Source organism: Rhineura floridana, chromosome 20, assembly GCF_030035675.1.
Source record: "Rhineura floridana isolate rRhiFlo1 chromosome 20, rRhiFlo1.hap2, whole genome shotgun sequence".
NCBI lineage: Eukaryota > Metazoa > Chordata > Lepidosauria > Squamata > Rhineuridae > Rhineura > Rhineura floridana.
In genome coordinates this window covers 19,498,300-19,510,140 of record NC_084499.1, presented here as the reverse complement: position 1 = coordinate 19,510,140, position 11,841 = coordinate 19,498,300, and the positions used below count along the sequence as shown (strand labels likewise).

At 44.7% G+C, this 11,841-nt stretch overlaps 1 protein-coding gene across 2 annotated transcripts in view; it reads right to left on the bottom strand.

Annotated features, from left to right (window-relative positions):
- Positions 1-816: 816 nt before the first annotated feature.
- Positions 817-11,841, bottom strand: part of PKN3 (protein kinase N3) — a 30,477-nt gene continuing 19,452 nt past the window's right edge. For both annotated transcript variants that reach the window (XM_061603553.1, XM_061603552.1), the window contains exons 14-22: positions 11,723-11,789; positions 11,028-11,119; positions 9,318-9,494; positions 8,521-8,583; positions 6,779-6,855; positions 5,035-5,177; positions 4,292-4,399; positions 3,680-3,760; positions 817-2,890 (exon numbers count right to left, since the gene is read on the bottom strand). In XM_061603553.1, coding sequence (XP_061459537.1) covers positions 2,678-2,890; positions 3,680-3,760; positions 4,292-4,399; positions 5,035-5,177; positions 6,779-6,855; positions 8,521-8,583; positions 9,318-9,494; positions 11,028-11,119; positions 11,723-11,789 — 1,021 coding nt within the window. In that variant the 3' untranslated portion in view covers positions 817-2,677. The remainder of the gene's footprint in view (positions 2,891-3,679; positions 3,761-4,291; positions 4,400-5,034; positions 5,178-6,778; positions 6,856-8,520; positions 8,584-9,317; positions 9,495-11,027; positions 11,120-11,722; positions 11,790-11,841) is intronic.

Below are 11,841 nucleotides of genomic sequence, written 5' to 3'. Positions count from 1 at the left end.
GTCTATTATTTCTACCTCAATTATTATCCTCTCTCTCTCTATATATATATTTTAAACTCATCTCTTAATGGAAGATTAATTCAAGGATTTTTAAATTGGATTTATATCCTGCCCTTCCTCCCAGCAGTCATTGAGTCAGACACCAGCTCAATATTGTCTACACTGACTGGCAGCGCTCTCCAAGGTTCCAAGCAGGACATTCCCAGTCTTATCGGGAGATGCCATTGGGGATTGCACTTGGGGCTTTTTAAATGCTTTGCCACTGACCTAAGGCCCTTCTCCTATAAATAAAGTAAGATTCTAGTCCTTATTTTTCTGAATCGGGTTGATTTAAAGAAGAACCCAGGAAGTTACTTGAATCCAATGGAATCTGAGACCTTTTGCATGCAAAGCAGATGCTGTATGCCTGACCTAGGGCCCTGCCCCTTGCAACAGAAGTGCTTTATCATAATATGCTGCAAGCTTAATTCAGTCGGCATGGTGAGAGTGTAAGCAAAACCCGAAGCAAGTACTTTATATTATAGGGATGGTGAACTTGTAGTCCAACAACAGCTGGAGAGCTACAACTCCCATCATCCCCAACCATTGGTCATGCTGGGAGTTGTAGTTCTGGTTCCCTATCCCTGTGCTTGTAAATCGCTGTTTGCCCTGGAATGACAACACTGCACCAGCCTTGCTGTTCGCTGATTCGGGAGGGCCCTGACCTCTGGCGCCCGCCAATGACATCATAGATCAGCACCAAGCTCTCACCTGCGTGCCTGATGCGAGTCGCAGCAGAATCGCCCTTTCAGGCCACAAACACGCATCATGCTCTGGTTTCAAATCCAAAACACTTTTATTTTAAATATTAAATCACAACATGCAATTTGGAAATCCTCGGACATTTTGCTTTCTTGCTGAGCTGGGATTCTCTTGCCATTGCATTCCCTTCCCCCCCCCCACTTCTTGGTCATGTTCGCTTGTTTGCCAGTGTTTTTATTCAAGACATAGAAATCCGTGGGGGGGGGGGACAGTGGAATAGGAGCACATCTGTTTACAGTGGCCCTAAAGTAGCATCTTTGGAAATGAAGGCAAATAAATCCAGGCTCCTAGGAGCTGGTGCAGCAAACGAGAGGCATAACAGAAAATATTATAATTGTATTCACAAAGGTGGGGGAGGGAAACCCACCCACCAGCTGTCTCCAAAGGGATGGAAAGACAACAGACCTTCTCTTTTCAACCCGCGCTGTGAGCAAACTCTGGAATTTTAATGCATGATTCTTCATGAGAGTGCAGTTCAAAGATTCAGGAATGACAAAGGCCCCTTTCACTCATTCCTCTGCACATAGGGGAGATGGAGGAGGCTGCATCTCTTTGCGCCGGTCTCCAAAGTTGTCCATCATGCACGCCCTCAGCATCCGCACATCAACAGAGATGTCCACAAAGGAGCAACTTTTCTGTGTATAGCTGTACATGCTAACGCTTCCATGCGACTGAGAACTCTGATCGCGCAAGATTCCCATAGTGTAAAAATCTAACCATGCAGCTTTCCCCTTTGCAGACGTTCGTGGTGGTGCATGGACATGGGGAGGGCCAGGCAGGGGATGTGGCCCCGCTCCATCCTCCAGAGGTCCACCCTCCACATGGAGAAATGCACAAAAAAGGGCGCAAGGGTCTGTTTTTTCCCCTAGCAGAGACTCAAGGACAGTTTATAGGACTTGGTGCATGGGCGAGGGGCTTCATAGGTGAGATCTGGCTGCCTGGCAGTTCTACACATTCACAAGCCGAATTCAAGTCTGCCGCTCACCTTTGACATTCAACAGGAACAAATTGCACATATCGCTCCACTCCAGCCCATTCAAAGAGCCTTGTGTGTCTGGGAAAGTGAAATCGGAAGAGATCCTCTGGAAAGGAGACTTCAGGTCCAAACAGATCCTTCATTATCCTGGCTTTGGTAAACTTGATTCCTCATCACAAAATTCCTCAGGAGGATCAAACGTAAGTTAATGTTGGAGAGGACAACGTCTGACGTTATTTTTATTTTTTCCCCTCTGCCAGGCACGGATCTCTGCAAGTAGCAGGCAAGATTTTTCTTCAAGAGGTACTTGCTTTTATATTCAAAGCACCCAGGATGAGCCTTATTGCTTGGTGATTTTAGACATGGCAGTGTTGGAAAGAGAACTACGAGCACCATTCACCTCCTGTTCCTCTGCCTCTATGTCTTAGGTGAAACAGAATTTCCAAACACAAGAGAGGCATTCAAACAGTCCCTGAATTCTCCAGTGAAAAAGGTGAAAAAGTATGACTTTGGTTCACGTCTCCATCGTGTCTAAACAGGAAGTGCCGGAAGCCTTGCATTGCCCGCTCCTACATGCTATCGTCACCTCTTGGGTCCCAAATAAAATTGATGTTTAAATACCTGCAGCAATCTAGCATGACATCCCCAGAAATCTTGGTGTCTGCCCCAGCCTCATCCGTGCGCCAGAGACCTTGCAGAGGGTAAAAACCTCTGTAGCCATACTGTAAAAGCATTGTCCCATTTCCTGCATGGCTTCATGTGTACGTGAACAAAGTCAGCACTGCTGGAAAACAGGGCCTCCCCCAAACAGGAGCAGGTCCACATTAGTTCTCTAGCAGCAAATGGAGGTGAGGATATCTGAATGGGCTCTTCGTGACCCAGTCAGTAAAATAATAATAATCAGAGCTCCAGCAGGTGTCTGGAAACAGAGTCAAAGTCTTTGAACCTGGCCTGCTCTTCTGCAGTAAGCGGGGGGAGATCATCCGGAGGGGTCAGGGTGGCCTCCTGGGAGGTGAACACCCTGTCAAAATTGCTGACATCGGTGGCACCTCTCAAGGTGGGCACAAAAGGAGGCTTAACGGTCCTGGCAAAGAGGGCATCCCAGTCAATCTCCTGGGAAACACAGAGAGAAACATGGGATCATTCTATCTAGGTGGCAACTAGGAATCATTCCTGTTTATTCAGGCATTTGGTGGCTAAAAGACACGGTTCCTGGCAACCCTGAAAATCACTGGTTGAGAGAATGTTTTTAACTGATTGTAAATGTTTTTTAAAAATATTATTGATGTGTTTGTTGCCCTTCTGGAGGAAGGGAAGGGTATAAATTGATGTTGACTATGATGGTAATAATAATAATAATATTTAATTGGATTCCTGCATCAAGTGGGGGTTGGACTCGATGGCCTTATAGGCCCCTTCCAACTCTACTATTCTATGATTTTGTAATAATATCTGTAGTCTAATATTTAAGAAAGGTTTCACCATCCAGATGTCTTGGACTACAACTCCCATCAGCCCCAATCAGCAAAGCAGAGCAAGTCAGACCATTGGTCCATCTAGCACAGTACTGTCTACACTGACCAGCAGCAGCTCTCCAGGGTTTCAGATAGGGAGTGTCTTCCAGGCCTAACTGGCGATGTCATCGGGGATTGAGCCTGACACCTTCTGAATGCTAAGCAGGTGCTCTACCACTGAGCTACATCCCTTCCCCCTAAAAATACAGTAAGATTCTAGTCCTCAAGCTTCTGAATCAAAAGGGCTGAATTAAGTAGCAACATAGGTCCATCTAGGTCAGTATTGCCTATCATGACAGGCAGCAGCACTCCAGGGTGTCAGGCAGGGAAGGCACAGAGCCTGGCCCTTCATCAAGGGGGGGGGAGGATCTCAGCCCCCTCTGTTTACCTTGAAAAAGGGCTGCCTTTTAATCTCCTCCGCATCTCCCTCTCCTCCTCCAAGGCGATGCTCTGGACACTTTTGGAAGAACTGCAGGAAAAAGTAAAAAGACCCCCCCAAAATGACCCAGAGGGATAAGGCCACCGGTGCAAAGGCCAGCAGACTGTGGGTGCAAATGGGCAAGGGAGTGGGAAATAGACCCCCAAAAAAGGGCCCCACAGTCCCCCTCCTGTGCAAGCCGCTCTGAAACTAACAGGGTTACCGCCAACATTAGGCTTACAGCAGACCCACTGAAATTAACAAACATAACTCATTTAGGGCCATTCATTTCAACGGGTCTCCTCTGAGTTAAACCTAGTTGGCTATAACCCAGGAGCTCCATGAGAGCATCTCTGCACAGATAAGGGCATCCGAAGGGCATCCGAAGGGCATCCGAAGAGCCTGGCTGCCGGATCAGGCCAAAGGGGGCCCATCAGAGCCCGGCCTCCTGTCCTCCCAGATGCCCATTTATGGGAAGCCCCCAAGGAGGACCTGAGCGCAAGAGCCATTCACCCCCACAGATTCAGCACGGCTTCCCACCAAGCAGAGCTTTTCTCTCCTCGAGGGATTCCAGGGCTGTACCTGACGCATGATGGAGACCGCGTGCGAGGCAAGGAATTGCGGGTAATGGGCGTCTTCGTTGATGATGCTGTCAAACACCTCCTCTTCATTGTCTCCAGGGAACGGAGACTGGAACGGAAGCAAGACAGGATCCTGCTGGTCAAAACAGCTGCACAATCCAGTCCTTGTTCAGTTTACTTCTTTGCAGGAGGGTGGGAAAAGCAACTTGCCCATTTAATTTGGGAAAGTTTACCAATTTCATGACTTCTGGTGTTAAGGACAGCTGGCATGCACCTCAACATAAGAACCTCAGAAGAGCCTGGCTGCTGGATCAGACCAAAGGGGTCCCATCTAGTCCAGATTCCTGTCCTCGTGGTGGTCAACCAGGCATGTCTTTATTTTAAACCAGATGCCCATTATGGGAAGCCCGCAAGCAGGACCTGAGCACAACAGCAACTCTCCCCTCCTGCAGTTTCCAGCAACTGGTATTCGGAAACATGCTGCCTTCATTCCCTATGGAATGAGAAGCTGAGGGGGGGGGAATTGTTGGCAATTAGCTCTCATCTAAATGGACGTCAGACCTAAACTTCACTGCAAGAATCAACCCATGTCTGTCCCAGTTCAATGTACAGAAAAGCAAAACAAAATATCAATTCCCTGCACGTAGAAAGTAAGCATCTCTAAGCCTTGTGTGCTAGTTTTCTATGTGCAGGGATAAACAAAAATCTTGCCAGGCCCAGCCCACCTTTGGTGGTGTCACTTACCTCCCCAACCAACATTTCAAAAATCAGCACTCCGAGCCCCCACCAGTCTACCGCCCGGGTGTAGGAGGGGTCGGTCAGGACTTCGGGAGCCAGGAACTCGGGGGTGCCACAGAAGGTGCTGGTTCGGTCTCCGAAACCTATCCCTAAAGGGAGAGAAAACAGGAGGCCATCTTAATGCATCAGAGCAAAGGGAGTCAAGGTGGTGTCCTCCAGATGTTATTGGATTACAAGTCCCAGCAGCCAGCATGCCCAACAGTCAGGGATGATGGGAGTTGTAGTCCATTGCCACCTGGAGGACATCAGGTTGTGCTGTTGGACTACAACTCCTATCAGCCCCAGCGAACTGTGCCAGTGAGGGAGGCTCGAGGGGGTGGGGAGAAAGGACAGGGCCTTTTCAGTGGTGGCTCTGTGGAATACGCTCCCTAGTGAGGTCTGCCTGGTGCCTTTGTTGACATCTTTTCAGCACCAGGTTATGGCTTTTCCCCCAGGCATTTGACAGACTGAGATGATATTGTTTTGTTATTAGTGTGCTACCAAAGCTGTCTGTGGCTATATGGGAGTGGTTGTTGCTGTTTATAATTTAATTTTTATGGAATGAGGTATGTGTTTTTAACAGCTTGGAGACCTTTGGGTAACAAGTGACTAACAAATCTATTATTATTATTATTATTATTATTATTACCTTAACTTTATATGTTATGCAAGTTGCAACTGAAAATATCCACTGGAATAACCTCTCCAGGGATATCCACTCAACGTAGACACTTACCAACTTTTAAGCACCAGGCAGTGGCTAACTGAAACTCCGCTAACATCTGTTGAAATCTTCTCTTAATCTCTGTCTCTCTCTCTCTCTTTTGCATTACAAGAGTTTATGCAACGGTTGCTAAACTATTAACACATTCATCTATGCTCTTAGGAGGATTTAGGAGGGGATCTGTGGGTAAACTGCTAATTTCGTTGATTGTTTTGGATTTTATTTTCTAAATATTGTTAGCTGCCTTGAACGCTTAATTATGGAAAAGCAGGATATGAAAGATTTTAAAATAACTAAGATTAGAATCAAAAGCCTTTTATTCTGCAGCACTGGATTCTGCTGGTTCCAGTAGCGAGGAGCACTATTGGAACAAGGAACTTGGGAAAGCATTGAGGTCCCTTCCATTCTCAGCGTTAAAAAGCATACCAAGTACCAGTCCCCTTCTCTGGTTACGGGGATTTCCCCAGGCATTGCTCTTTCAAGTTTATCTTTGTAGCCATGAGGTCTAGAAACTCATTTGTGTTTTTTTTTAAATGAGAGGTTCTCACACAACCATAACTGAATTATGTATTCCAACATCACCTTTTGTACTAGCATGAAATCACAAAATGCACAGAGGCTCAGTTCCGTTGCCCAGTTTAAAGAGGTCAATTTGGGATTTTGCTCCCTTGAATTATTTTGGTATCTTCCACAAAAGCTGCCTCTCCCCCTACCCACCCTGTCTCCAGGTCACGGTGCTGCTCCCAAAGCAGAACTCTGGGAATCATAGCTCTGTGAGGGGAATAGGGATCTTCTAATAACTCTCAGCACCCTTAACAAACTACATTTCCCAGGATTCTTTGGGGGAAGAAGCCATGACTGTTTAAACTAATTTCATAGTGCTTTAAATGTAAGCTGTGGATGCACCCTCAAGGAGCAAAATGTTTCAGGCCAGTCAAATCAGCTGCAGCAGTTGTGGCTAGTTGTAAGGGTGGCCAAATCACTTGCCTTCCTTGCAAAGCCCAAAGTCGCCAATCTTCACAAAGCCCTCAGCATCTAGGAGAAGGTTATCCATTTTCAGATCCCTAAATACAAAAAGGAAGGAACAGCCCAGGTTACCTGCATGCTAACAGCATATGGGGAGGAGAGGGCATTGTGAGGGGGTGCTGTTATTATGGGAAGAGACATATACACAATTGCACAAAATAAAATAATGTATTATTTTATTGGTTTTATTATTATTATTACTAAAGGAAATACTGACAAAATTATCATTCGTAATATCAATATTTTAGAGGTGGATTTTTTCAAAAATAGCAACCGAAAATTGCTACATAAAAATTTGATCCGCAATGATAGAGACTAAGTGAATTAGTGAGAAAATCATTATCGAAGCCGAATTGGGCAGATTCCTAGCACATCCCCATTTGGTGGTACACTTGTCCTGCTGACAAAATGTTTTTCTGCCAGCAGAACATTGATGCACAAGAAAATGCATAAACAAGTTGCTGGTAACTTTGTCCAGCCACAGCCTGCACAGCCTGTTGCGCTAGTGGCAACTTGTTGCACTGGTTCCTCTGTTGCATGACATTAAAACTCACCCATGCGCTAGTGCAAGAACATGCGCTAGCAAACAGAGAACGTTGAATACAGCCTGTCATCTTCATACGATTATTTAATTATCAGCATCAGGGCTTTTTTGGTGATGACCTAGGAAGTAGCAGCGTGTCTTCTTTGCTGCTCATGCCAGCCATTTTATACAGGCACCCAGGGCACTTTTCTTACGATATGAGGACCTCATCCCCCCCCCTAAAAAAAAGCACTGATGACGATTCACATGAAGGATTCCTATTTCTTGTACCAGTTGGCCATGCTTTCTTTTGCAATAGTCTTCCATTTCTCTTCCCCAGTTCCTGCCCCCTCCCCTAAACATTTTGTGGCAGGTAAGCATGCTCAGTCCTTACCAGGCTATTTTCTGCCCCCCAAAAAAATATTTTGGGAAACCTTAATGTTCTCATAAGCTTGACAATATCTCCCTCTTTAGTTTTTCCTCAGAGGGCCTGTTTTGGCTAAATCCTATTGGCACGCACCAGGTGAGTTTGCTCTTGGAAGGAGTAAATAATAATCACGACCACAGCATGTATATAGCATATTTCAAGTGCTCAATGTATGTCGTAACACGAGATGATCTACAACTCCCATCAGCCCCAGGGAGTCTCGTCCCCCTCCTTCCTTTGTGAGACTGTTTAGAAGTCTCAGCAGCTTCAACAAAACACAGTGCCCAGGATTCTTTGCAAGAAAGTCACTACGGTGGCAGAAAAACTCAGATAAAAAGGTTTCCAGCATAGCTGTACCTACGATGTCAATAATTGTAACAACAACCCTCTAAAGCACACCATCAATAGCCTCATCTTGGATGAAAGCTGGCTTTTGCTTCAGAACTGTTGTTTAAATATGGCAACTTTAATTGATCACACTCTTAATTGCAGGATATCTAGCCTGATTTGGAGAGAGCCATATGAGAAACCCCCATCTTTTTTAATTTAATTAAAAATTGAGGTAAGCCTAAATGGAGTATCTAAAATTAAACCTAAAACTAGGAAATGTACACTGTAGGTTTACGTTTATTTAAAATGCTATTGTATTTAACGGGAAAAAATCCTCGACGTCCCCTGAAAAACGACAACTAAACTAAACTTAGCTGCACAGTTTCAGCAAACTGTATCCAAATATGTATTTTAGTATCTTACCTGTAAATTATCTTCTTCTCATGTAAAAACTGGAGTCCCAGCACCACACAGGCTGAGTAGAACCTGTATAAAGGATTTTTTAAAAAAATAGACAAGGAGTGTGAGAGCCAGGGTAGTGTAGCAGTTAGGATGCTGGACTAGGACTTGGGAGATGTGGGTTCGAATCCCCACTCAGCCATGAAGTTCCTTGGGGCAGTCACACTCTCACCTAACCTACCTCAAAGGGTTGTTGTGAGGATAAAATGTGGAGGGGGGGAGGACCATGTTCTTTCCTGCCAAGAAAGGGAGTGAGCACAGACATCAAAAGGGGTGTGCGTGCAGATGGCACTTTGCTGGGGGTAGGGATGGGATCCATTGGCCAGTGCCGGTTCAAAAGCATTCCGTCGACTTAACAGGCTGGTATCAATTCGAGTTTGTTCTTTGTCCACTATCTGCTGCTTTTACTGATCTTTTTCCCCCCTCACAAAAAAAATATTGATATTACTATAGATATTTTACTATTGATAAATGAAAGGAAATATCGATACAATTATTATTCTTAATACTGATATTTTTGAGAGTTTTTTTAAATCCAATTTTGAAAATAGCCATGGAAAATCGGTACATAAAAATCCGACCCTCAACAATAGAGAATAAGCAAATTAATGAAACATTTGGCACCAAATCCAAATTGGGCAGAATTCCAGCACATCCCTAGCTGTGGGGCAGGCCTTGAACCTGCGCTAGTTCTTGTGTTACTGAAAAACACCATCATACCAGTAAGGATATTTAGAGAGGAGAGACCTCAACCAGCTCACCGCGTCACGTGCTCTGGAAAGTTGTCTACACAAATCTGCATCATGAGGTCCCCCCCGGGGGCATAGTCCATCGCAAAACACACGTGGCTGGGGGTCTGGAAGCAAGCAAACATGTTCACCAGGAAGGGGTGGCCGAAGGAGTTGACCACTTCAAAGATGCGCTTCTCGCAATTCAAGCTGCCAGGGATTAAGTTAAGAGAAAGCATCAGGGAGCCAAAAATGAATGGAAGGAAACTCCCCTGCCCTGCTTGCTTTTTGCATCTCTCCTTGTAACCATGAGGACTAGGAACCAGCTCTTTTTAAAAAATAAAGAAATAAATAAGAATGAAAGGTCGGTATCAGAGAATTCCATGTCTGTTCTTTAAAAGTGTAATCCCAGCCACGGAGTTTTTGGCCAAGTAGGAAATTAATTAAGCTTATTTCCACAATGGCTTCTAAGTGGTTATTATTATTATTATTATTAGATTTATATCCCGCCCTTCCTCCCAGCAGGAGCCCAGGGCGGCAAGTGGTTTGCAAGTATAAAATAGAACCTAAAATCCATACATAAATAAAATGCGCACTAAAACAATTCCATCAAAGCATTAAAAACATGCATTTAAAAAAAAATACAACAAGTAACAGAGTAACAGTTAAAACAGTTCAAAAACAATGATTTCACAAGACCAAGTTAAGGGAAATTTACATGCCGCTTTGTAACATAGTGTCTAAGTGATGTACAGTTCAAAAGATGCAATAAAGATAAAGTCAGCTAAAATGAATCAGAAAACTTACTTTAAAATGCCTGATGAAATAAAAAGATCACCACTGGGCACCATCAGGCATTTAAAAGTAAGTCTTCTGATTCGTTTTAGCTGGGGCTACCCTTGAAGATGACTTAGAAGTTCTCGCAGATACCAGAAAGTTGATGTGGCCAGATTTTTGTTATGTTATGTTAATGTTTATTTATACCCCGCCTTTCGGCCAAACAGCCCTCAAGGTGGCTTACAGAAAAAGTAAACACAAATATAAAAATGCATCAGCAAGGCAATACATCCATAAAGCAATACATTATACAAAAAATTAAGTTAAATAGCAAATAACATTAATTAATTCTTAATTAAATTAATTAAATAACATTAATTCTTGTATCGTTATTACACTCATTAAATGTGGAAGCTGGAAGCTGTAAAAGAGTTTTGCATACAACACCAGTTTTGTTTAAAATCCATCACCGATAGCGTGAACACTTCCAGGATCAACTGGAGGGGCTGGCACTTAAAACCCTAAACAGCTTGAGATCTTCTCCTGAAACCTTGGTCCTCTGAGCATCTCCTTTATCAAAGGCATGGTACTCAACAAAAAGGGGGTGTTTTTCAGCTGTGGCGCCCCAACTTTCAAACATTCCCCCCAAGCGATCCGCCAGCCATCAACACCGCAATCTTTCCAGCACCTAGTACAAATGGATTTATTCACACCAGCATTTTAACCTGCTGTAAGTTGCTTTTGTTGATTGCATTTACTTGTTGCATTGCTGCATTTTTATTAGGAATGCACAGTACTCTGGTATCCTCCTCCCCCCCCCCAAAAAATATGAAGGGGTGGTAGAAGGGTTGTTTTAAAACAAATAAACAAGGTCTCTCGTTTTGCTGGACAAACATGCTGATCAGCTGTTCATCAGAAATCCCACCAGGCTAATGTTTGCTGGGCTGTCTCTGACCAAATATTCACCTGTCCACATCATCCCGGCCAATGATTTCGTGTTTCTTCAGGGCTTTGATGGCATACAGCTTACCTGTGGTCTTATGCTGAGTCAACAACACCTGAAATACAGTAATTTGGTGATTTTGGCAACACAGAAGCCCTTCTGCGGAAGGGCCGTGGCTCAGTGGCAGAGCATCTGTCTGGCATGCAGAAGGTTCAATCCCCGGCAACATCTCTCAGGTACAGCTGGGGAAGAATCCAGCCTGAAACCTTGGAGAGCAGCTGCCAGTCAGTGCAGGACATACTGCCTTGCATGGCATGACTCGGTATGAGGCTCTCCTCTTTAATGAGAAGGAGCCTTAGCTCAGTGGCAGAACACCTGCTTTGCATGCAGAAGGTCCCAGTTTCAATCCTTGGCATCTCCAGGCAGGGGAGGGGAAAGGCTCCCTGCCTGAAATCCTGTAACTCAACTCTCCTCCCTATCCCAGTGGTCCCACAATCTTGCTCAGACCACCACCCCTGGGGCTACAATTTCAGGGTTTTTTTTTAATGCACTTGAATTGCATTCACACACTCATCCTTATGGCTAGCGTAGCTCTTTCTGTGTTCCCAGTTTGCACTTCAGAATTTGCAGCAGTGGGAAAAAAATAAAAAGGATCTGTTTAAAAGGCCCCGCATTTCCTCTCGTGGGGGGGACCCCCCATCCCCCACAAACCTCTTACCTTTCCAAAGTGCCCACGTCCCAGCACAGAAATGCAACAAAAGTCCTCAAACCGGACAGTCCTCTTCCTGTTGACAGAAGAAAGCATCGTTGCAGCAGAGAATCACTGAAGCAGAGAAT